At 47.5% G+C, this 25,545-nt stretch overlaps 3 protein-coding genes and 1 long non-coding RNA gene across 6 annotated transcripts; 2 read left to right on the top strand and 2 right to left on the bottom strand.

Moving 5' to 3' along the window:
* Positions 1-1,482: 1,482 nt before the first annotated feature.
* Positions 1,483-8,387, top strand: GATD1 (glutamine amidotransferase class 1 domain containing 1). 2 transcript variants are annotated; one of them, XM_053980533.1, is made up of 8 exons: positions 1,483-1,610; positions 2,392-2,468; positions 2,873-2,978; positions 3,512-3,619; positions 4,388-4,482; positions 5,617-5,710; positions 6,466-6,577; positions 7,103-8,387. In XM_053980533.1, exons 1-8 carry the CDS (start codon positions 1,553-1,555, stop codon positions 7,110-7,112), a joined length of 660 nt encoding a protein of 219 aa, XP_053836508.1. In that variant the 5' UTR covers positions 1,483-1,552; the 3' UTR covers positions 7,113-8,387. The 2 variants fall into 2 exon arrangements, with proteins under 2 accessions (XP_053836508.1, XP_053836509.1); XM_053980534.1 differs by having other exon boundaries at positions 7,106-8,387.
* A 1,960-nt stretch (positions 8,388-10,347) lies between these two features.
* Positions 10,348-13,584, top strand: LOC128808887 (uncharacterized). Of its 2 annotated transcripts, XR_008437557.1 has the most exons (3): positions 10,348-10,470; positions 10,840-11,026; positions 12,712-13,584. It is a non-coding gene; the product is annotated as an uncharacterized LOC128808887 (long non-coding RNA). The 2 variants fall into 2 exon arrangements; XR_008437556.1 differs by having other exon boundaries at positions 10,348-11,026.
* Positions 12,462-19,242, bottom strand: TALDO1 (transaldolase 1). Its single transcript, XM_053980532.1, has 8 exons — positions 18,809-19,242; positions 16,629-16,752; positions 16,117-16,224; positions 15,416-15,547; positions 14,814-14,989; positions 14,476-14,673; positions 13,235-13,380; positions 12,462-12,727 (listed from the first exon to the last, which is right to left on the bottom strand). Exons 1-8 carry the CDS (start codon positions 19,167-19,169, stop codon positions 12,695-12,697), a joined length of 1,278 nt encoding a protein of 425 aa, XP_053836507.1. The 5' UTR covers positions 19,170-19,242; the 3' UTR covers positions 12,462-12,694.
* Positions 19,243-20,783: 1,541 nt separating this feature from the next.
* LOC128809053 (epidermal growth factor receptor kinase substrate 8-like protein 2) lies at positions 20,784-23,570 on the bottom strand. The gene is made up of 3 exons (XM_053980747.1): positions 23,401-23,570; positions 22,863-22,995; positions 20,784-22,516 (listed from the first exon to the last, which is right to left on the bottom strand). Exons 1-3 carry the CDS (start codon positions 23,568-23,570, stop codon positions 22,445-22,447), a joined length of 375 nt encoding a protein of 124 aa, XP_053836722.1. The 3' UTR covers positions 20,784-22,444.
* Positions 23,571-25,545: the final 1,975 nt, after the last annotated feature.

Here is a 25,545-nt window from a genome sequence, read left to right on the forward strand (position 1 = left end):
TTCTATGTCTGTGTTTCCCGAAGGCTCGATGTTTTCTAGGTGATCCCACTGAGAAGTGTGAGAAAACGCAGTTCCTGCCCCAAATAAACTCCAGCCTGCCCAGGGAAAGCAGGCAGAGGATGATTATTGTTATTCCTAGATAGGAACTAAATTGAATTGTAGATTTACCCAGAGGCACAGGGGAAACATTTGTGATCCAAGAGATTTCCTATCCTGCAGGCTGGTCTCCAGCTGTGCTGTGACCTTTCTCCTGCCAAATTTCTCCTGCTGATTTTTTGGTTTTTTTCTAAGATGGCCTGGGAACACCTCCCAAAAAAACCATTCCCTGAGCACTGGGTGATGTCTGTGGGGTCCCTGTGCACAGATTCCCTCCAGGCTCTCAGAGGGGAGGAGGGTTTTGGCAGCACGTGTCACTGCACAGGGTTGATGTCGTATTACACCAGCTCCAATCAGGGTCCCAACAGAAGCCTGCAGGCTTTTGGAAATTAATTTCTTAAGAACTGGGCAGAAAAACCCTGTAAATTCCACAGGGTCAGGAAAAAGGGCATCCTTCAGCTGCAAAAGTGTAATCATCTGAGGGTTTTGCTGCAGAAACACAGCTGGGGACTCGAGTTTTAGTTTGTCTTGACAGGAGCAGGAGATCAAATAAGTTCCTATTTTCTGAGTGGGAATGCTGGAGCTGAGAGGCTGGGATGGGTGGGGGCCTGACCCTCCCACTGGCCCCAGTCAGGGTGTGTGGAATTGCACATGCAGTGCAGGCAGTGTAGGGAGGATGGGAAGAGCTGATGGAGCTGGGGTTGGACAGCACTGTCCTTTGTGTTTGTTTAAAAAGCACCAGAGTCACAAGCAGAGAATAAGGACCATAAATGTGATGCTCTGTGATATAAAGGCTGAGGCTGCTGGAGTGGCACTAAATCCCGAAGTACCCCACACAACAGTGAAACTGAATAGTGAATGAGATGCTTTTTTCCCCTTTTTAAAAATAATTTTCTGGTATCTGAGCTGGAGCAGTGAGGAACATCCAGATTCACCAGCCTACAGATTCAGAACACAGTTCTGGAGAGAAATGGAGACAGATGATTGAAGAGACGGACAAGGTGCCATAAGCTACATTTCCTTTAGGAAACCAGGCTAGAAATTAAGCCCTTTCAAATAAACAAATAAAGCCAACAGCAGAATTGTGCTGTCTTTATTTTACACCTTTCATTTTATAATGGCATCACCAGCAAGGGATAAACCTATTAAAATTCACACAGGGATGACAGATGCAAATCCAGAAATACAACACTGAGGTTTACAAAAGCGGGGAAATAAGGAAACGATGACAGCTGCCGATGGGACGTGGCACTAGGGGATTCTCGGGACACCCGAGGGCTTTCAAAGCACGCGGCGGCGGCGGCAGCGCCCCCTCAGCGCTTCCCGCGCTTTTCCGCCCCCCTCAGCGCTTCCCGCGCTTTCTCCGCCCCTCAGCGCTCCCCGCACTGCGCACGCGCGGCCGCACGAGGCTCCGCCGCTGCCCTCAGGCCCCGGCGCGGCGCGGCCCGGCCCCGCCATGTCGGACCGGCTGGCCAAGCCCTCCTGCCTCATCGTCGCCAGCGCCGCCACCGCGGGTGAGACGCTCTCGGGGGAGCCCCGGCGGTTCGGGGAGAGCCGGCGCTCCGGCCTCCCGCGCTCCCCGTCCCTTCCCAGCGCCGCGGCGGGCGGGGCGGGGCGGGGCGGTGCCGCGCGGGGCTGTCCCCGCTGTGGCAGTCGCGGCGTGTGCCCGCCCCACAGCCCTCGCCGTGTGCGTGTCCCGCGTGGGTGTCGCACCGCAGCCGGGCTGTGCGGCCCCACGCGTGCCCTCCCTGCGCAGCTGTGCTGGTTTTCCGTAGGTGCGCATCCGCGCTGCAGGTGCGGCCTCCGTGTGCAGCTGTGCTGGTTGGCTCCTCTGCGTGCGGCTTTAGTGGCTTTGAGGGGAAGGATTGATTGAGTGTTAGGGGAAACAGTCTTTACCTGTGAGGGTGCTGAGGCCCTGGTGCAGATTGCCCGGGAAATCTGTGGCTGCCTCATCCCTGGAAGTGTTGGTGGCCAGTTTGGACAGGGCTTGGAGCAACCCGAGGCAGTGGAAGGTGTCCCCGCCCATGGCGGTGGTTGGTACCAGGTGGGCTTTAAGGTCCCTCCCAACCCAAATCATTCCAGGATTCTATTCCTCAGCACACAGCTCACCTGTAATGAAGGCTGTACATTTCTGATGTCTTAAAATCATGAAATCATAACAAAATAATCCTCTGCAATTATCTTAGAGCTTTCAAGATGAGCAAACGCCCAAGCTTGTGTACTTTGCTGGGTAAAGTGTGGTCTGCATTAAACTATCACTGTTGTTTCCCTAAGGTGTTGGAATCTGTTTTCCAGGTGTTTCAGCCCAGTCATTCCTTCACTGCTTTACTCTGGCCAGCTCTGCCTTTAACCTGCAAGTGGCAACTCCTGGGGTGAGTGAGAATGGACAAATACTGTGATTTCAGTCTGAAACTAATTGATATCTAAGTTGGCATGAGATAATTGTACTATAAATATATTTGAAATATATTTGAAATATATTTAGATATAACTGTACTATAAATATATTGGCTGTAGACATCAAGGGACCTGTTTAATTCTGTTTTTTTAATACCCAAGTGACTGTAGCCTTTCTATAGCATGGATTTGGACTTCTGTGTTTCCACAAAGAGTGGAGAGAAAGCTATTAACACTAATTCAGTAGGAAAAATGGAAAACTTCAGATTTTTGAGAGCTGAAAGCATCTCAAAATCCCACGTGGCCATCCTTCAGGAAGTGCCATGGATGCTTGTGCAGTGATCCTGACCACAGTGTGTGAACCATGTTTTATCCCCAGGGGAAGCCCATTGATTTTGTGGATGTTAATGAGGGCAACACACGCTGGATCCAGGACTTCCGCATGAAATCCTACGCCAACCCCGCCAAGCTGGAGTCCATTGATGGTAAGGGTGTCACCATGGGCCACTGTCTGGGAAGCAGGGCCTGCTTAGGGCCAGGATTTTAGGGAAGGATGACACAGAAAAGGCAGGAAAGTTGTGTTTCAAGAGCTGCAGGTGTTGGTTTGCTTTTTATTTAAGAGGAAGTCCAAGCAACTGCTTTGCAATTTTGTTATTTATTTTGGAATAGAAATTCTCTTTTAATATGTATGCAATGTATACAAATAATGTCTGCGTTGTCTATAAGCACACATTACATTGTTACTTGTTAAAAGTAAATATTTTGCTGGAGTAGGAACAAGCAGACAGAACAGTTGTAAGTTTTGCCTGGGTCATAATGGGTCATTAAAAATGTATGTTCCTTGTCCTAAGAAGGACCTTTTTCTCTCTTCTGTGTAGCTCTGTTAGTTTATTTAGGTCGTTTTTAACTGATTTGTGTGGGTGTGTCCTTTTTTTTCCAAATGTGCAGTGGATTTATGGTCAGGCTTTTTGGGTTTTTTACCTGTCCTACAATCAGTTCCTGCTTTCCTCCCAACCAGGGGCTCGGTACCACGCCCTGCTGATCCCAAACTGCCCCGGGGCCGTGACTGACCTGGCCAACAGCGGGTACCTGGCCAAGATCCTGCAGCACTTCAGCACTGAGAGCAGTAGGTGAACATCCTCGGGGCTTGGGTGAATGAAACAGGGCTCCTGTGCTGCCTCTGCAGGAGCCTTGGGCCTTCCAGACACTTCAGAGTGTTTGCGTGGCTAAAGAGCATTCCAAACTGGGAAAGAAAAAGGAGATGTCAAGCGGGGAAACAAATGTCTTAATGGGCCTTTAAAAAAGGAAAGGGAGACTTGGAAGGAAAAAAAAAGTGTCCAAAAATGTCTTAAAAAGGAAAAAGGGAGTCCTAAAAGGAAAAAAAACAAACTGTGCTAATGTGACTTAAATAGGAAAAAGGGAGCTTTAAAAAAAGAGATCTTAAAGTATCTTAAGGAGCAATGCCAGTAGCTTTTCAGAGCTTGTCTCAGAAGAAGGATTTGCTGCCTTACAGTGGTACAGAAAAAGTTCTGTCCAAATCAGCAGCATTCAAGGCTCAGAGGCAAGTGTGGAGTGTCAAAGGATCATCATTAAGGCTGCAGTTAATCAAGACTTGGCGTGTGCTCCACATTTGAGCGTTTGTGGAGCTGTCTCTGGACTTGGAGTTAAAAGCTGTAATTCTTGTTCTTCCTCTTACTGTAATAACAATAAAATAATTGTAGTAATTGTTATGATTATAATTGCTACTGCAGTGTGCAGGAAAGGCCCTATAACCTAAAGGAGCATTATCAGTGCAATATAGCTTCACTGCAGGAGGCCAGCATGAGGCTCACCACACTCACCTGTGTTTTAAGTATTTGGAGGTGCTTACAAACATGCTTTAATTCTTTTCTAGAGCCTATCTGTGCTGTGGGACAGGGAGTGGCAGCTTTGTGTTGTGCCACCAATGAGGATAAATCCTGGGTTTTCCAGGGATACAGCCTGACAGGGGTAAGTCAAGCTTTTACCTGATTTTTTGCTGTTTGGGGGCTTTTTTTTTTTTTTTCCTATGTGATTTCTGGTGGTTTTGATCTTACCCAGAAACTTCCTATAAATATAAATTCCCAGTTTGGTACCCTTGGCTTGTGCAAGATGTGCAGAGTTGTCTTTGACAAGGGGCCCAGCACTGAGTGCATGAAGGGTTTGTCCCACTTAAGTGGTATGTGGGGAATGCTTTAAACTGAAGCAAAAAAAAAAAATGGAAATTACTGGAAATTCCTGCTGCAGCTCTTTGCATTTGTTGTTGAGGACTTACAAAAATTTTTTCTTTGTTTGATGAATGCTGGGGATAAGTTATATTTCTCAAGGTACTGTTTCTTTTTAAAAGGTAGAGGGAGTCTTAGGAAAAAAAGTTAGAAGAAGTTTTAGGAAAAAAAGGCTGTTTGTGCGAACTGGCTGGCAATTAAAGCAGCCAGTTACTGCTGATACTTTATTTTGTGTGCTCTGGCCTCACAGCCCATTTTATAGTGTCAGAGTGATGCAAATTGCCCTAGTACAGCTTTCCAGTGTGGAAAATTTACATGGAAAGTTAAGAAATGAAGATTTCGTGACTCACAAATGCTATTAGTGTTCCCATGTGCTTTTGTTTGAGTTAAGGATTATTTATGGCTTTTATAGTCCATGATGAAATAGTTTAAATTGTGTTGTGGCCTAGCCATGGTTGCTGTGGAAACCATAAAATTAAATTCGTTCCTTTTGCATATAAAAATTCTAAGTGCTCCTAAATTTTCTCTCTGTAAGCTGTTTCCCACATTCATTCCAACATGGATTACTGTTTGTGGACTCTGCAGGTGGACAGCATCTGTGTCCAAATATTTGTGTGCCACGGACAGACAGGTCTGTGCCTTCCTGAAGTTAATCACACTTACAGAAATTGTTTGGTGGTGTTATTTCCTCTTCACTTAACTCACTTAAAAGTTTCCAGTTTGCTCCCTACACAAAATCCATCAAAGCTGCTTGTGGTCATTTGGTTGGGAAAATAGTAGAGGGAACAGAAACACAAATTTCAGGGAAACATGTGCTGGTTTTGCTTGGCTTTTTCTGTAAAAAAGCCAGCCAAACTAATTTCCTTTTGATCTATTTCAGCCCTCTGTGTACGAGCTGGTGAGGCAGCCGAATTTTGCCAGTTTGTCCATCATTGTGGAGGACTTTGTGAAGGATTCTGGAGCCACATTCAGTGGTGGGTCATGCCTGGTGTCTGGGATGGACACTTTGTGTCTCCTTTGGGAACTGAGTGTTTGTGTGCTACTTGTATCCAGCTGAGCAGGACGCTGGCAGGATGTCTCATGTGGCATTCCCATTCCCTCATTTACCAGGACATCACTGGGCATTTGCAAGGCCAGGTTGGACAGGGCTTGGAGCAGCACTGGATAGTGGAAGGTGTCCCTGCCTGTGGCAGGGGGATGGGACTGGATGAGCTTTAGGATCTCTTCCACCCCAAACCAGTCTGTGAGTCTGTCTGGAATGAGGAAACTTAAAAATTCTCTTTGGGGTGCTGAGCAGTTGCTGGTAGATCTGAGCACACTGGGGTGTTGTAATTGGCCAGAAAATGAGTATTTAATTTTTGTAGCATGGTAATCACAGCTCATGTCTGGCATAAGATGAGTTTGTGTTGTATTGTGAGGTAATTGTAACTTTCAAATACATACTTTGAGTTTTTTTATTATTAATATCTCCTGATATGTGTACATTATGCACCTGCTCTTAACTGAATCAAGGACCCAGTCCTGTCCTTTCAGAAAAGGATTTCCTAGGGAAATTGTTTCAGGATGAGGGGCTTGAGCCTGCCCCTCTCTGCTGGGGTAATAGATCAGCACCCAGCAAATCTGTCTGCCCAGAAGAGTTATGTGTTGTGTTGGGTTTATCAGTGGTGTGATCCTGGCACTGAACTCGTGTGCTCTGACACTATCCCTGTGTTTCTCCTCCTGTGTTCAGCCAGCAGCCCAGATGCTGTCCATGTGGTGCTGGACAGGCACCTGGTGACAGGACAGAATGAGAATTCCACTCTCCCTGCTGTCCAGAACCTTCTGATTCTTTGCAATGTCAGGTGAGGCAAGATGGGGCTTAAGAACTGGGAACAGCGAGTGGTGAGCTTTTTTTTTTGTTTGTTTCAAGAATACTGTCTCTCAGAAGAGGTTTTTCCTCTTGGCTTTCTGCTGAAGTGTGTGTCACTTCTGTTTGATCAGCCAGCCAGGCAGTTGTGTCTTTTGGCAAAGAGCATTTGATTATTTAAAAGAAAAAGATGAAAAATTGTGGGGAAATTCACAGCTGTAGTGGAACTAGCAAAGTAAAATGCTGAATAAGGCTTCACTAAACATTTCTGTTCGGGGAAACATCTCTTGTTTCTTGAGCTTTGGCAGGCTGGCTTTGAGTCAGCTCTGGTATGTATTCTGGGAATGAATGCATTTAATTTCTTTGGAAATGGCTTGGCTTGTTTGAGTGTCATCTTGTCAGATAGAAGAGCCCATATGAATAACCACAAACCCCTTACTTTGTTCAAGTGAGTGTGTGGTGCCAGTCCTGTCCTGTGTGCACTAACACGTCCTGTTGTGTCTGGGTGTGTTTCCTTCAGCAGGAAATGAAGGAGAAGGTCTGTTTGCAAAGAGGATGGATGAAGAGCCAGCAGGCTGAGGATTTCCATGGCTGTGACCTGTATAAAACATCCCTCTGAACCTCTGTCCTGGACCCTGAAGTGACTGTGGCAGTGAAGTGGCAGTGTCAGGTTCTGTGTGGATGGAATAGATGAAGGTTGTCAGAAGCAGCTGGGACACCCCCTTATATTTTTGCTGCTCCACTTTCTTACTGCTTCTCTAGGCCCTCAGTTTACAGATGTGGGGAACTGTCTTCTCAAAACCCCCCAAAAGTTGGTGCTGTGAATACAAATTGCTGAAGCTGAAGCCCTTGCTCTGGGTTGGCACTGTGCTGGTGCACAGTGTGCCCTTGTTTTCTTCCTGTTCACATCGCTGGAATTGTGTTTAAAAAGTTTGCTCAGCTTTTTTTTTTTTTTTTTTTTAACATGGTCCTACAATTGTTTATTTGTTCTCCTTTGTGCTGCTTATGTTGTGGGTTTTGTTCTCTTGGAAATACTCCTCTCTGGGAGTACACTGGTGCTGTCTCTTGCTGGAATTTTGTGGACTAGGGTATTGAAAAATGCAGGTGGCTAATGTGGGTCCCATCTGAGGAACCAGCTGTAGAGTGGAGTCTGGACTCCTCCTTCCTTCTGAGCTGCAGGTGTGGCTTGAAGCTGTGCGTGGAAAGGAATAACCAGACTGAGATTTATTTTTAATTGTTGCAGGCTCAAATGTACAAAATTATTGGAAAGCAGATAAATTAACTTTCAGATAATTGATTTTCCTTCCCTCTCTGAATTGTGGGCAGCATTTCTCCAGTGCCCTGGGATGCATTTTTGTTTTCTTACCAGGATATTACAATACTTTGGTTATAACAAGTCATCAAGTAGGGAAATTTTGTTTTTCTGTGGAAATGCATTTTTTTAGCTCTGTCTCAAGAATTCAGTGTGATTTTAGAAGACAGATTGCTGTGGGTTTTGCTGGGTCTTCTGCTGTTGCATTCTGGAGCCCACCTTACAGATCTTTGGCATTGATGGAAATGAAAACCAGAATTTGAAATGAAAATTGGGCTTTGATAGATATTAAATTATCAATTTGCTTTGATAATTTAAATCTTCATTCCTGTCAAGTCATCTTGGGGATTTGATGTTGACACCATCAAGGAATACTTTCAGTCTGGAAAGCTACATCTTGTTTGTGAAATGGGAGACTGTATTTCCATGGAATTTTGCCAAAATCACTACATCTGTTCACTGCTTACCTGTAAAAATAGAACATTGGTGTCTACCCTGTGTCCTGTTTTCATTCCTTGAATGAGGTTCTGCCCAGGCTCATTCATCTGCTGCCAGGTGAGCAAGCAGCATTCAGACCACTACAGGCTTTGTTCAGTTCCCTGTTGTACAATTTTTCCTTATTTTTGTGGCATCCAGGACCTGCTGGAATTGCTCTGCTTGTGCCTCTGTCAGGAAGTTGGACAAAGCACACTGTCTGGGGACTTGATGGTGCTTTCTTTTTCCTCCCATAGGAGAGTAGAAAAAAGATGAATTCCTGTGTGTATTTTCACTCTTTCCCATCACACCATGAAGTTGCTCTTGGGAAAACTGGGGGAGAAAGGTGTGGTGGAGCAGCAAGTGGCTGGAGGGTGATGTGTGCAGGTGTGGGCCAGCAGCTGTGTGAGGTGGCTCTGGATGTGGTGGGCTGGATTGTTTCACCTTCACAAGTCATGCTGACAAACTGGAAGCCACCTGAGTCGTAGAATCATGGAATTTAGGTGGGAAAGGAGCTTTTAAGGTTAAGTCCAAGCATCAGTGCAGCACCACCACCATGTTCACCACTCAACCTCAGGTATCACATCCATGTGACTTCTGAGCCCTTCCAGGGGTGGTGACTCCACCACTACTCTGGGCAGCCTTTTCCAGTGCTTGATGTCCCTTTCCATGAAGAAATTTTCCCTAATATCCAACCTAAATTTCCCCTGGCACAACTTGAGGTCATTAGTGATGATAGCTCTTAAGTTCTTGTACAGTATGATGAATTTTAGCAAGGGATTGGAAAAAAATTGTTCAAAAAACTGTGGGAAAAGAAGATCAAATGAACGTAGGAAACACAAAGTTGTTGAATGTCATCCAGGTATGTTCAGGAAAGTTTTATTCTGTTCCTTTTCCATGTTAACTTTGTTCTACAAACATAAAACTTGGTAGTTTATTTGGTATTTCCTTTTCTTTTACCTAAAAGGTATTTACATCAACTAAAATCATGAAGTGGCTTACACAAAGAGCAAGGATTTTTGTGTAATTCTTGCATTTTAAACTTCCTGTGGGAAGAATTTAAGTACCTCAGTTTGTATCTTCTGTGCCTTGTGCCTTGTCCAGCTGAGGAGCCCTGTGAACAATCCCATCCCAGGCATCCAAGCAGTGGTGTTTATACTGAGGGGTTTTTGTCTCTTTGTTTCCCAAAGAATTGAGAACCTTCAAATTTGGGAGTTTTTCGTCCCACACAAACCTTTATTGTTTCAGCATTGTGCTGTGCAGTGCTTGCTGCTTTGGTCCTAGGAATGTTACCAGGCAGGCTTGTTTCCTTGGAAATCTATTCCTGATAACAGCCAGTTGGTGGGTTTTATTGTTTTATTTATTTGGGTGGGAGTTTAGTTTTCTTTTCTAGGGTTTTACTGATTTACTGACTCACAGTGTTACCTCTTCTCTGGGTTTAATAGCTGGGACCACATCCTCTGTTTTCCTCTGATGTTTTTACAGGCAGATATGGAGGTACCTGCTGGAAGCATCAGAGGCCCCTGTACCACGTGGAGCACCATGAATCCAAAGGGATGAGGAGTTTTCTTGGATGTTGCCTCACAGCTGTAAAGGAGCACTGCCATCCTGCACCCCACAAAGGATTTCTTCACCAAAAAGAGGACAGCTCACCATCCCTAAGGTATGGGAGCCTTTCCTGGCAGGTTTACACCTGAGCTGGGAAGAGGGGTGCTGGTGCAGCAGTTGGGAAGCAGAGCCCCAAGACCTGCCTGTGGGTATGATCTCAGTTTTCATGTTCTTGAGGATCCTGACAAGATATTTGAGCTCTGACCCTGTCTACAGCTGGTGGTTGTTGGTCATACCAGCATTCAATTTGTGTATTTACATATTTAATTACTTGGAGCTTCCACATATAATCTTGTAATTTATTTTTTTTTAATGGAACCTGCTGCTTTATTCATCTTGTGTGCATTCAAATAAGGGCCAGAAAAGATGGGATGCAAGGCATGGCTGGAGGAGGAAGGAAAAGCTTTTCCAACCCCCCTCCAAGCTTTGTGTGTTTGCACAGAGCTGGATGTTGGAATTAAGAGAGCAGCCAACACAAGGAAAGGTTGAGAAAGGTGCTGTCTTTTTAAAATCAATGCTTTAAAGTTTATCTATTGATTCTTTGGGATTTCTCCAAACATACACGTTGTGTCTGCCCCTAATGCCTGAGTCCTGTCATTGTGACTGTGAGAGCCACAGACCTTCCTAGGAGACAAGAGACATCTGATTTCTTAGTCTGAGGAGGTATGGAGATCTGGGAAATCCCAGAATAAGTTTGTAAGCAGGGCACAGACAGGGCCCTGGGAGAGATCCCTCCATCTGCTGAACAAAGGGGAAGTTGAGGAAGAGTTAAGGCGTGAACACACTTTGTGTGACTGACTAAAGAGCTGTACAAGCTGAAGGTTTATGTGGTGCTTGGGGTTTTTTTTTTTTCACCATTTCAGAAAGGATGTGGACTTTGTGGCTTAGCCACGGATGTCAGGCACCTCACAACATCTGTGCTGCAGAGAAACGACTCCAGTGCTGAGGAGGAAACACCAGCTGCCACCACAGGAAGGAAGGGATCCCGTGACTGACCGCGTGACCCCTCTTGTCCCCTCAGCTCTTGAGAGACACCTGTCTGTAAGTGGAGTAAGTAACTGTTACTCAGGCACCTTTTCCTGCCTCTTTATCCCCTTTCACTGCAGTATTTCATTCTCTCTTGAGCACCTTCTGCAATGCTTCAGTTTCATTTCAGCTCCACGGTGTTACTGACCCAATTGTGTTTCAGCTATGTGAGGGACAAATTCCATGCATGTGAAGGTTCTTTCCTCACTCAGGGGGAAAAAGGGGCATTTATTCCAGAGGCTCCAAGCCTCTGACCAGCCAGGTTGATAGCACCAAGTCCCCAATTTCTGTGTGCCTGAATCTCTACCCTGCCCTGGTGGGTGCAGTGTATGGTGTTAGAGCAACCCCCTCATGGCAGGTGGAATGAGATGGTCTTTAAGGTCCCCTTCCAACCCAAACCATTCTAGGAATCTCTGTTGGAATTCTTAGTTTGGTAAGTGAAAAATACAAAATAGGTTAAATTGAGAAGGGATGTGCAGTGGAGGGTCCAATGGCTGTGGGAAGGGGCAGGCTCAAGATTTTAGTGCTGGCTTGACTTTGACAGGAAGAAAGGTCATCTCCCTTTGGGCAGCCTGCCTGGTCTGCTTCCCCCTTGGCCAACAGCTGTAGGACAGAGGGTCTGGATGAGTCCCCTGGGGACTTCACCTCCCTCTGGCAGACTGGCGTTGTTCCCAGGGCAGGCTGGGAGGGCAGCACCAGCTATCTGTGTCTGATTGTAGCTGGCTGTCCCTTTGGCTGCAACAGCAGCTCCCAGGTTGTTCTGGATGTGCTGACAGCAGAGCTGCTGTGTCGCACTGCGGGGAGGATCAGTGGCTCCCTTGGTGTGGACAGAGCACGTGGCTATCAGCACTGGAGCCACACTGCTGCCTTTTCTCCCTTTGTTTTAAGTTCAGGCAACTTTGTCAGGAAACAGCAAATTGCATCCACATATAAGCAGGGATCTCTTAAAACCATGGAATGAATCACTGAGGTGGGAAAGGACTGCTGAGACCATCAAGTCCAGCCATTCCCCCAGCACTGCCAAGGCCACCACTATCCCTGTCCCCAGGTGCCAAGTCCACGTGCCTTTGAAATCTCTCCAGGGATGGGGACTCAGCCCTGGGCAGCTGTGCCAGCTTGGACAGCTTTCAGTGAAGAAATGTTCCCTAATATCCAATCTAAACTTTCCCTGGCACAACTTGAGGCCATTTCTTTCTTGTCCTATCACTTGTTCTTGTCCCCTCTTCACAGAAGAGGATCTATATAAACAAGTAAGATACACATATATATTTTGACATATATGTATCTCACAGGAGTATTGTGGGGTTTGTACCAAGAGGGGCTTGTGAAATCTGTGCTTGCTCTTTAAAACAATCTGAAATGAAAAACTTTTCTTCTATATGTCAGGACTAGAGACTTAATTAGGAATTTGAAAATTAAAATCCTATCGGGTGTCTCCTGCAGCAATAAATTGACCATGTTACAAGGCAAGTCGGTTTTAATTTGCATGTATTGACAAAAGTGGCACCAAAATTTGAAATTCCATTTGTCCCTTTGCAAATTGATTAAAAAAAAAAAAAGCATGATACAGAAACCTATCCATACACAGCATGATACTTGTACAGGTAAGACATTTGTACATCCACTGAACCTCAGGTGATCCACCTCAGCTTGGAGCACTCAGGGAAATGCTGATTATTATTTTTTCTTTTTTTATTTTCCATTTTCAGTGCTGAACATTCGCTCCTAGAAAAAGAATAAATAAAGCACAGCTAAGTAAGAGTTTGGGAATGCTGCAAGGAGCTGCCAGGCACCAAGTGCCTAGATCAGGTATACTCAGTATTTCTTCCCCAAAAAACACAGTTTGATAAATCCCTATGAAAGCCTCTCCACAATCTAACATAAGACTTTGACAACAGATCTGCTCTTTCTTAGTGCCTGCAAGTACAAACATGATTTATTTCCAGCTCACTACCTGCAGATTATTTGTGTCCTGTACTGCTGCTGACAGCTCAGAATCAGATTTAAGGGGCTTCTCACTTTGACAGTTATCCTGATGAGCTGCCAGCCCTGCGGCCTCAAGCTGCAGGTGTGCCCCACACCTGGCACCAACTTCTTGGCATGCAGTGAGGCTTACCAAGTTCACTGAATTTAGCTGGCCTGTCCTACATAACCTGTCCAAAGACCTGACCAGACTTGTTTAATCCTCAGCCACAGCAGGCTGGCTGCAGTACACAGGAGTGTGATACCCACCTTTAACATCCTCTCCAGCTTAACTGCATCTGCAGCAAATCTCCTGATCCCATCAGAGAGCTTTTCCACAGCCATTTGGTCTTCGTTGTGCTGCCAGCGGAATGCCTTCTCGTCCAGGTGGATCTTCTCAAGATCGCACGCCTGAGCTGCGCAGGAGAAGTAGAAAAAGAAACAGACCACAGGTGATCAGATTCTTATCAAATTCAGATTTGTGTTGGAAAAATTTTAAACACTTTCAGTATGACTTACTGCAGGAGCACAGTCTGGGATGTGAGATTGAAAGTGCTCCTGATATGGCTGGAGGAGAACAAAGAGGAAAAAGGTAGCCCAATAAATAAGTTTATCTTAAAGCAGTGTTTGTGTGTGTCATTATCTTGTACCTGCTGCAGAATGGCACAGCAATTCCAGGCCTATTCTAAGGAATTGTGCAACTTCCCCACAGCAGTGAGACATTCTAAGCAAATGTTGTGAACAATCAGGGCTTTGATTATTTGGCAAGAACTAACAAAAGCTCACTTGATAGCAGGCTCCCAGGCCAACAGCAGCCTGTGGGCAGCAACCCATGGCTACAGCTGTGCACAGAGCTGCTTTCTGAGATGTAAACCAGCATTTTAATGAGGCTGCAGAACAGGGAGAGTGTCAGAGATTCCTTTAATGATTTGGGTGGAAAGGAACCTTGAAGCCCATTCAGTTCTGCTCCCTGGCCACAAGCAGGGACACCGTCCACCATCCCAGATTGCTCCAAGCCCTGTCCAACCTGGCCTTGAAGTAGTGTAATGGGAACAAGGATTCCAAGCCAGTGGCACAGTGTCACCAGATCAAATCACTCAGTCTTGTATGTGATTAGTTTCTAATTTCTGGAGGGAAAACACGTCTTGGCATGTCTAGAGATTAAGATGAAACCAAGTTTGACATCTTTACTACTGTTCAGTAAAATTTCATCCTGAGCGTGTGCCAATTAACTTTCCTCTTCTCTGCCTGTCCCATGGGGAGAGGTGCAGAGTATGGAAGCACACTCCAAACCCACTGCAATCCAATTAGTGCTCAGAGTCAGCAGTTCTAGCAGTGATACTGTACTGAGGCTACAGTATTTCCCTTCTGAGGCTACAATATTTCCTCTAGGAAATTTGATTTATCCCTAAAGCAGGATGGCAGCAAGTACCACAGCACTGACCAGAACCCCAGACTCTCAACACTGCAGAAGAAAGGAAGTTGGAACAAGCCCCCAGGAGTAGACTCACCCTCTTTGACACTGAGTGTGGGAGTTAACTTGACATGCTCTTTGCTGAGCTCTGCCAGGAGCTTGGGTGAAATGGTGAGATAGTCACAGCCCGTGAGCGCTTTGATCTGGCCCGTGTTGCGAAACGAGGCGCCCATCACGATGGTTTTGTACCCAAACTTTTTGTAGTAGTTATAGATCTTGGTGACACTCTTCACTCCTACAAGTAGAAACCAGCAACTTTATTGTGATTATTTAGAACATGCTTAAACCCGGCATTTTGCCATATGAGGATTTTTATGAGTAAACTGTTTGAATGAGCAGCTGTTGTTTTCTCAGCAGTATTAAATCTGTGCTCACCTGGATCCTCCGAAGGCTCATAGGTTTTCTTGTCTCCATTTGCAACATACCAGTCCAGGATCCGTCCCACGAATGGGGAAATCAGAGTAACTCCAGCTTCAGCACAGGCAACAGCCTGAGCAAAGGAGAACAGCAAGGTCATGTTGCAGTGAATCCCATACTCGGCCTCCAGAACCCTGCAGACACAGGCTGGCTTAGAACAGCACTTTGCTCACCTATGGAATTCGTATTCAGGAACGAGCTGTCAAGTTCAAACTACTGAATTCCTTGAGTTAATTTAGGAATGGGGTGCACTTAGCAAGCTTTAAAGTAGTCAGCTAACAGCAAATGTTTCGTACTGCCAAACTCTGCTTTATTAATGCTGTTCCTCTAGCCAAATACAGCAGCTTAGCAGGGTATTTCAGGAAACTGCAGCCCTTGTATGAAGAAACTTTGCCTATTTCAACAGCAAGCTGTGGCAGAGCACTTTCCGTGCTCATGACAGACTTCCTCATGCCGTGCTTTCAGCACTGCTGTTTATTCAAGTGCAGAATGTGATGTCAGTGCCTGTGGACAGGCGGGAGCATGCCATGAATCAGCACACCAGGCACACACAGCCTTACCTGCCAGCCTGGATTCCTTCCCACGTTGAAGAGAGCTTGATGAGAATCCGATCTTTACCAACTCCTACTTCCTTGTAGAGGTCGATGAGGCGTCTCGCCCTTTGAATCATTCCTTCCTTATCAAAGGACAACCTTTAAGGCAAGAGCAGCACTGTTTAAAACTGATTTTTTTTTTTTTTTTAATTCTCTCCCCCAGGGCCCCATGGAAAAACATTGTCCTATTTTATCAGCATTTATATGCCAACAGCAGATTTGTGTTCTCAGGTCCCTCCTGGATTGTCAGCCCTTCAAAGGAAGTTTCTCATAATGAATTCAGAAGCTGAGCATTAACAAAAATTGGCACTGAGCAAGTTAACAGCCAAGTCCTGTGCAAGTCTTGAAAAAAACTGTTGAAACAGATCTCTTGCTAAATTGAGCAGCTATTATCACATAGAAGAGAATTAGCAAAACTACAACTGGAAGTGTGAGGTTTCCCTTGCTTAAGCAGCAAGAGGAAGATTATGAAAATCCAAGGTCAGTACTACTTGTTTTTGTTACAAAGTTCTAGTCGAACTTAGGGAAATCCACACTCTTTATTATTAATAATGTAAGTCCCGCTGGTCTTCTAGGCAAAAAAAAAAAAAAAAAAAAATCTTTCTCCAACTCAGGTCACATTTTGTATTTACAAATATCCAGGATGACCCAGAATGAAAAGAGCCAACCTTGCATCTACTTCTGTGGACACACGGCCAGGTATCCTCTTCAGGATTTCAGCTCCAAATAATACAAAAAGTTTGTCAGAAGCATTTTTGATCTGCTCCTCTTCTGACCTGAAAACCACAAAGAGCAAAAACATTTATGGGAGTAAAAAAAAGGGTGAGTTTACACTTTGCTGTGGATTTGAAGATCAAATTTCACAGCCCGTTTAACATTAAACTCCAGAGTTCAAATGAGCCGCTTCTGTCCTGCCAGCAGGATTAGCCTTTGGACGCTCTTTCCTGTAGTGCTGTTGCTTTCCTGAGCAAGGAGGGCCAGGTGTGAGCTGGGAAATGAGGATGCACTTCTGAAAAAACACATCTGGAATGGGCATAAGGAATTTTGCTCAAGTGTTGAGGCCTTCTGGGGCAGGAGACAAACCCTCAAGTACATGAGGGGTAAACCCCAGTAGGTTGCTTGTATATAAATAAGGCATTTTAAATACATGTCTGCTGAGATGAAACCCCTCTTTACTTACCCACCAAGCTTCTTCCCGTAGGCAACAGCATCATCCACAAGCTTCTGGTATGCCGGCATCTGAGCCGCAGCAAGGATCAGGGAGGGGTTTGTGGTGGCATCCAGGGGCTTGTACTCATCTATGGCTAAGGAAAGAAAACCAGCCTGTTTGAAACAGCCAGCCAGCCTGAGAAATCAGAAGGGTTTTGCTCAACCAGGTGAGAATGTAAACACTTGTTAATGACAGAGCACATCAGCACTGAGTGGTGTTTAAACACTGCCTGAAGGTTGGTTTGTGCCAGAGTACAGAACAACTGGGCTGCGGTCACAAGATACACCAAACTTTAAAGTTTATAAACTACAGAAATTGCCCTAAAGTATAAACCTGTAGAAATGATGGATAGAGAGAAGTAGTACTAATTTCCAAACTTCATCCCAACCAGCATAGCGGAGCTCCAGGAATCACAGAGGGGAGTAAAGAACAGGGAACCTTCCCTTCAAGAAGTCAGAAATTCAGGCTTCTGTTTGTGTCCAACTGGGGGGCCAGGGCAGGTGAATTCACCTGTGAGACTCCAGCACCTTTTCTTACTGCTTTTTAAACATTTTCCAAACAGCTGCAGTTTCTCAGTATCTGCTCTTCTCATTTCCTTGTCCTACCAGGAAATCACTTGACCCTTCGTCTTACCCTAAGCCCTGGACTATGCCTGTTCCAGGTGATGCCAGGTTTTGCTCCAGCAGGCTGTGGCACACATTGTCTGGCTGTAATCACAGCCTGGCACCAGAGCAAACGGGCCAGAGCCTCTGCAGGCTGCTCAGCAGTTTCAATAATACAATTAAAATGTCAAAAAAAACCCAAAATCTGTACTACCAGCCCCTTCTCAGCATTTCTGCACAGGGATGAAACTCCAAGTGAGAGAGTGCATACTAAAAATAAGCCTTGTTTTTCCATAGATCCCTCCCAGGCAATGATCAGGATCCTGGAGAGAGGTCCACTCCATACAAACAGCTCCTTCAGGACTTCAATTCACGTGGGTACTACTTAAAGCAGAGCAGAAACTCTGTTCTGTACTGACACCTTCTACAAACACCAGTGGGAACCAGCAGCAGCAACAGCCACCTTCACCTCCACCAGTGTTTAACCTGCCAGGAGTGAGCCAGGTAAGGCTCTTGCCTTGTTAGGACTCTGAGAATAACCCCCAGCTGATAAGAGCAGCCCAGAGAACAACTTGGGGATGTCCTGAGCAGGGCCAGGAGCTGGACTCGATGATCCCAGTGGGATATTCTACAATCCCTACTGTGCCTGCACACAAACACCCCCTTGGCCATCCTGGGAGTTTGTTTTTTTCCTGTGTCTGAGCTGTTGCCACCCCTGTGCTCTCTCCACCTTAAGTTTAGTGCTCTTAAGACATTTGACAGTGGCCGTTTAGGATTGTTCACTGTTACACCAACAGGATTAGGCAAGCAGTGGAGGGATTACTGCAGGCCTGGGTGAGGACAGGACAGGATTCAAGGGCTGCTCTACACAACCCAGAGACACCCAGGGAGGGAGTTCTTGGCTCTGATGGACCGAGCAGGCTCCGTGTCCGCGCCGGGCCAGGCAGTGACAGCTTGGGAACAAGTGGCTTTTGAATCGAAGGCCACCTCCCTTTCTCACAAATGAGTGTGCTGGCTCATTCTCAGGAGATAAGGGAAACAAAAGCACTCTGGCATTATTTTTACATAATCCTGTAATGACTGGGTTGGAAGCGACCTTAAAGATTGTCCAGTTCCACCCCCTGCCACGGGCAGCGACACCCTCCACTGGACCGGGTTGCCTTGAGTTTGGAAAAACCCCAAACAAGTCCCAGATCTGGACAGGTCACTGGAAGAAAACCCGAATTCAATAGCACAGCGGAGCCTGCCTTGAGTCTGACAGCACGCAGAGCTGAACGTGGTGGTCAGGGCACACTCGAGGGCGCGCTGGGAGAAGATCCCGGGAGGGTCTGGAGAATGTCCCGCCTGGGCGGGATCTGCGCTGGGACGGGGACCAAGGCGCCGCCACCGAGCGCCTTCCCCCCGCCCCCCTCCGGCCGCAGGGTGGTTCGGTCCCCCCGGCGCGCGCCCCTTCGGCCGGGCGCGCCCATCTCCGTGAGGGGGGGGGGGGGGCGGGAGAGGGGCTAAGGAGAAGATGCGGTGACGGGATCCCCTCGCGCCGCCTCTCACCGTTGAAATCCCCGGTGTCGGCCACCACCGTGGTGTGGTGCTTGAGCTGGTCCAGCGCCGACTCCATCTTCTGCCGCTTCACGGGGGACACCGACATGTCCGCGGCTCTGGGGGCTCGCGCGCCTATAAGGGACGGTGCGTGCCCGGAGGGGACCGGCCTGCGCGCGCACCCGCGGCCCGCGCGCTCCCGCGCCAATCCCAGCCCGGCCGGGCGGCAGCGCCAATCGGGAGCGCGGACACGAGACGGACGCGGCCGGGAGGAGCCGGGGCGGGGCAGCGGGAGGGAGAGCGATTCTGATTGGCTGGCTCGTGGTCCTGGGGTCGGGACGGGCGGTCGCCTTGGCGACCCTGACGCCGCCATTGTCCCCAGCAGAGCTTGTCCGGGGCTCTGCCGGCCCCGGGACCTCCCGGCCCCGGGATCTCCGGTCCTCAGAACCACCCGGGGGTCTTCCCCACGGCCGGCACGGCGCCCGGCCCGCCCCCAAGCCACCCGTCTCTCATGGCCGCGCGGGGCCCGGGCGCCGCCGGTGCCGCAAGATGGCGGCGGGCAGGCCCTGAGGGGAGGCGGCCGTGAGGGAAGGCTCGGAGCCGCGGCGGCGCTGCCCCGCTGCAGGAGCTCAGCGCTCTGTGCTCCCTCCCCTGCCGTCGTGACAAGGCTCGAAATGGCTTGTCGGGCACAGCTCCAGCCGCTGAGAGAGCCCCCGACCCAGCAGGGCAGCTGTTTTGGGCTCTTGGTTTGCATAAACTCTATTTAGGCTGTAGAGGATGTGATCTTGTTAGTGTTGTTGTTCACCTGAGACAGAGGATGGCCGGCCCTTGGCTGGAAATGTCGGAGAATCTGTCGCTTGGCTGTGTCACAGGGTTATGTTATTCCCTCTTTCTGTATTGTTCCACTTGGGACAGCTGCCACAGAAGTTCCCCTTCCTGACAGGCAAGAATGTGCTTTTGTACGACCTTTTCATGTTTTGCCCAGCCCAAGAAAGAATAATGCAAAGAAGCTTTAGGTTTAAGTGCTGTTTGAATTGAAACAGGTTCGTACTGTCTCTGGTTTCTTTGCCAAGGAATAGGAGAGCTTCCCCTGTGAGTCATGGAATCACAGATTCCCAGACTGGTTTGAGCTGGAAGGGACTTTAAAGACCATCCAGTTCCACCCCCTGCCATGGGTGGAACATCTTCCACTAGACCAGACAAGAAAAGGAGTTCAGCTTGCAGCTCTTCTGGTACCTAATTCTTATGATGTGTGAGATTTTCACCTCTGTTTTTAAAACACATCTATCCAGGCCATAACACCCTTCCTGTTGAATGTCAGTCCCCAAACCCAAAAGGAAATGTGTGGTTTCAGACATTTTGCTGAGTTTCTGAGACTGTCAGTGACAAACCATTATGAAAACCCAGTGAAAGAGACGGAGATGGATTTATAAGTATAACTTAACTATTTTAATAACTCTTGTACAGTGCATGGTTATATCATTGTCTCCTTCGCTCAGTTACATCAATGTACAGTACTTTATAGCAGTGTCTGCAGGCAGTACAAACAGATCAGGTGCACAGCTCAGTCGCATGGAAATTTGTAAAAGTGACCTCTGCAATAAGGTCTGCTGAGATATCTGTTTTAGGAAGTGCTCCTGTGGCTCCCAGCTTTACGGAGCTGTCGTGTACACTCCTGTTAAAATCCCAGGTAACTGTAATTCCCTGTGATTTGCTTTCCTCTACACCCCAGGACTAGAAGGTGGGGTGTTTCCTAGCTCAACATTTGTTTTTATTTTCATTTTAGAAACTTTTTGCCTCCTGTGCTTGCCATCCTGCTTCCCTTCTCCACCCTAATCCAGAGCCAGGGCTTCTCAGGAGGATTGTCCTCTTCATCCTTCCCTGGCAAGGTGAGTGCCCTTCTCAGATCCCAGCAGGGCTGTGACTAAACCCAGGATCCCCCTCCTGCCTGCACCCTAATTCTGCTGGTGCCAGCAGTGTGCTCTTCCAAATGAAGAAAACAGATTATCCATCGGAGACACTTAAGAATAAAGCCAAAACTGAGGTGCACTGGTGCTCTCAGATTTAGACACGAGTTCCCCAGACGCTGTGTTAAAGCTTTTTCTATTAAATGTGCAAGGACAGACACAAATTTGGGCAAAGACTCAGCACGTGCTGAGAGAGAAAACCCAACTGTCCCTGGGCTGTGGCAGCTCTGGAGCTGTGTTTGCTTCACTGCTTTGCAATCAGGTTGGTCTGTCAGTTAAATAGAGATAGAAATGCAATGTGCCAAACTTGCTGTGGACAGGAACTACTCTGCTTGCTTGAGTTTTGAAATTGTGAGTAAATTTTGGAAGCATAATCACTAATTCTGCCTCTAGGGAGAGAGATTTTCCTCACCCCCTATTTACAGATTGTTATATACAAATGAACATAACTATGAAGGAAAACAGGAAGTCAAGAGCAACACCCTGTGCTAAATTAGATTTTTTTTCTTGTGCCCATTTATTTGGAGTTAAACCTGCCTTTCCCAGTGTGTTTTGGGTTTCAGCTATTTGGGAATCATTTCAGCTGACATTTTACAGTGAAAACCTGAAGGTGGGGACAAGTGCCCAACACTCTGGGAAGGGCTGTGGGTGTGCCTGGGATGGGAGCAAATGGTCAGGGTTTATCTTCTCCTGGATTGAGGCCGGCTTTGGCAGCACCACAACATTCCAGTGCAGGATCAGTGGCCCAGGGAAGGGCTGCACAGCTGCCCTGAGCCCAGGCCTGTGCATCAGCAGCAGTGGGCAGGTGGAACTCGCCTGTGTCCACATTCAGATCCCTTTGTTTGTCACTCCTGCTCATTTCTAGGCACTGAGAGCTCATTTCAGCTGTTCAGAGACAGCACTAACTGGTCTGTGGATTTAAGGAAGCAGCCAGACTTTGGGAATGTGTGTTGCCATTCCAGCCTTGTCCAATGAGGGGACACAGGGGGACAGGAGGGGGACAGGGAGTTGTCACCGGGCCTGTGCTCTTGGGCTCAGGGGACACCTGCACTGAGGAGGAAATGGAAATGGGGCTGCCTTAGGTTGCCCAGAGGGGTCGTTACTCCCCATCCCTGGAAGTGTCCAAGGCCAGGCTGGACAGGATTTGAACAGCTTTGCCTTGTGAAAGGCGTCCCTGCCCATGATGGGGGATGGAACAGGATGAGCTTTAATGTCCTTTCCTTACACCCAAACCACTGCAGGGCTCCAAAGCCTTATTGCCGTGGTGCAGGCTCCAGGCCTTGAGGCTGGCCTCTCCTGAGCTGTGTGCCACGCCTGCCCTGCCAGCGAGGGGGTGGGAGCAGGGACAGCCCTCGGAGAAAAGCTTTGGGGGTCTTTGAATGCAGCCCTTGTCGTACATCCAGCCCCGTGTGAATCCTGCTCTGATCGCATGCACGGAAAATTTCAGTATAAAATATATAGTTATAAAAAAAATACTTCATGCAAAATTAAAACACCTTTCCCAGTGGGATATGGTCTTATTGTCAACCCCCCCCAACAGTGTTCGAGGAATTGTCACTCTGATGGCAGCTGGACCCCAAGGGGAGCTCTGCTGCCTCCGGCCTGGGCCGGGAATCATTGCTTTCATTCCCTTTTTTTCTGTACTACTTAGGGCTAAGAGCTGAAATAAAGCAGAGAGACTTTAATTAGCAGAATCAATCCTTTCCTGGCGGCGCTTCATGATTTCTTGGAGCTCTGACTCCCCTCTGCTTTTCTGGAATGGAAACAAAACAGGAAGTTTGGATTTGAATTTCAAGCTGTAGTTAAATGACAGTATTTAATGAATGCTGTAGGAGTAGAGCTAGTTTCAAAGGGATAGGTGATACCAGTTAAAAGCAGATTAATTAGTGGAAACAGGGATCTTATGGATTTGGGGCCTTTTAGCTTAAAAGACACTTCAGAATTCTTACATGTGTTTTATTGCTGGTGTAGATTTTAGTTGTGTTGGGTTTTGTTCATTTTTTTTCAATTGTATTTCTTAAAATGCCTGTTTAATGAGCTATCTGACACTGCTGGTACAGCCCCCCATTCCATCAGGAATTATCCAGAAAAACACTTACCTCCAGCTGGTTTTTCTCCACCGTGATCTTGCTGTACACTCTGTTTCCCTCATCACCACACACCTTCTTCAGCTCCTCTCTATTGAGGGAGAAGAGCTGAGCTCCAGTGAGGATGCCCAGGTGTTCCACGGTCCTGGGGAGACACAAAGTGGGGAGATGATGGTTGTGCTGCACGTGGCCCCATGCCAGAGGTGAGGAGTGGGAGATGGGAGGCTGGGAGCTGCACTGGGATCGTATCACAGGGCCCTGGGGCTGTGCCAGGGTGGCAGCTGTGATTCCAGTGGCATTTCGGGCTGTGGGTTTAGTTCGTTGATTATTTTTCTCCAAGAAAATGTTTATAGGAAAAAGAGGGAGTGAGTCTGGGCTCTGAATATCCTGGTTATAGAGCCTGGATTTAACAGGATTGAAATCTAATTTACAACACAGGCTCTGTAAGTAAATCCCAGTGACTTGTCCCAGGTGAGATGGTGCCAGCCTCCTCCCAGCTCCTTCTCCAGGGAAGGACGAGTGTTTCATGTGGCAGTAGAGCAAATCTTACTCTTTGCTGAATGACTTGGCCTCCAGCCAGGCTTTGACTTCTTCAGTGCTGGATTCAAAGGTGAGGGGCACAAAAACTTGCTGAGGCTTTTCCACTTTGAAATTCCTGTGGGGAGGCTGAATTTTCTTGTTTGTGATCTTCTTTAGCAGCTCGTCGTTCAGCTCATCCATTTGGTGAATAAGTTCTGTAGAAACAGGTAGGGAATGAAATCAAATCTTCAGTCAAAAATCCCATTAAATGTGTTTGTGGGGAAATTGGATGGAAAATGGGGGTGTGGCTCAGCATTTTTATTAACTCTGTAAATACAGCCCTGGAGAGTGCTTACTTTTGTATTTTAGCTCTAAAGAACGAGATTAAGTTCTCTGTTGGAGCAGTAGGGTGAGCGATGACATTTGGACCTTCAGAGTACCATCAGGAACAAATGTCTACTGGGAGTTCACTGCGGTTTTGGAGTCTGGAGGGCCCTAGAGGGGAGTGGGGGATCTCTCCTTTCCCCCTGAGCCAAGAGTCTCCCTTCAGCTTTTGAAACCTCACTTTCTCTTTGGGAAAAACTGATTTCTGCAGTTCTTCTACGGGATGGAGGAGAGGAGGGATCACACAATCCCAGTCAAGGGATCTAAAACGCTGCTTTATGGTTTCTTGCAGTGTGACTGGGGAGAGAACCTCCCTTTCAACTGTTTTGTGAACAAATTTACAGTGGGACCAGTTGTTTCTCATGTGTCTAACTCACCCTGTTCCTCCTGCCCCATGCCAAGGACATAAAACCCCTCAACACCCACCACCTTCTGCTCCAGGTGTGCTCAGGGGTGTGAACTGATCTGGCAGAGTCTTTGCTCCCCAGCGGTGCTCTCAAGTGGTGACAAGGGACAGGCTCCCGTTCCCTGAGGGCTGGTGTTGGTGTTGGGGTTTTGCTTCAGTTTGTCATCTTCCTTGGTTTGAGTTATTTAGTTCCCTTTGGGCTGGTGAAATAAGGGAACTGCCCTGCAAACTTCACAGCAAGAGGGGAAAATCCCAGCCCCCATGAGGCAGCAGATGCTGGGGGGGGATGGACTTTGTGTTTCCGAGAACCATGTTCCCATTCTCCTGTGACCCTCTGTTCCCATTTATTTTCCTCCCATCACCTCTTGGCTGTTGCCTGATGTGGAAGGGCAGATCTGTGAGAATCTACAATTGGAGAGTTGGGATTGAGACCTTTTCAGTCTTCTCTGCTACTTCTAGTCAGTGATTTGCAGATCCCAGAGCTGCAGATTTTGCTCCACAGCGGAAGAGAAGCGTCAGGAAGCACAAACTGGGAGTGAGGAACACACTCGTGATGAGATGAGCTTGAAGGTCCCTTCCAGCCCAGGCCATCCTGTGATTCTGGGAAAACTCCAGTGACACTTCATCCAGTGTCACTTTCCCTGTGAAACTCCTGAGGACTGTGGAGAATAACTCGGTGTTAGCAACAGGTTTGTGCCCAGCAGGGTACGACAGGGAGTTGTTGTCCTCCCTCCTCACCGTGGTTAAGATGGGACTGATGTGTTTGAGCTGAGGAAGTGACACAGCCCAGCACTGGCAGCCTGTTCCAGCTTTGGATTTGAGCAAAGCTCCATGTCACTGCTAGACACCACCAGGGAAAATGGAGTTGGTGCTTGCTGGTATCCTGAGCTCTCTCCTGCAAATCTCCTGGGCACAGCCACTCCCTGGGCCTCAAAATTCCTGCAGAAGAGAAAAACTAGAGTTTGAGTGGAGGCCCATCTTAAAATGGAACCAAATGTGGGTTCACTGGTGGAACAGGAGTGGTGGTGGCCGGGCGTTTGCGTTTGGAGGGGCAGAGTCCCTCTGCTCCTCTTTTCAGGAAGATTTTCAGCCCTTGTTTCAGTGAAATCCTCTGGGGCTGGGAATAAGCAAACAAACCAAAGCTGCTGGGGTTTGATATGGGGCCTTCCTGGGGGGCTGTGAGGCAGCTCCTGGAAGGGTGGAAGGAAATGCTGCTTTAGGGCCTGGGGGGGCTGACACAGCAGGACCCAAAGGCTCTGATTGCAGTTTCTGGGAAAGATGAGGTCTAAAACCCTCCCTGTCCTGCCCAGTGGAAACAACTGCCGCAGATGCCACAGCAGGGAGCAACTGGGGAAGGTGGAATTGAAAATCTAAGCAGGCAAAACA

Source organism: Vidua macroura, chromosome 6 (genome assembly GCF_024509145.1).
Source record: "Vidua macroura isolate BioBank_ID:100142 chromosome 6, ASM2450914v1, whole genome shotgun sequence".
In the NCBI taxonomy this organism is placed as follows: domain Eukaryota; kingdom Metazoa; phylum Chordata; class Aves; order Passeriformes; family Viduidae; genus Vidua; species Vidua macroura.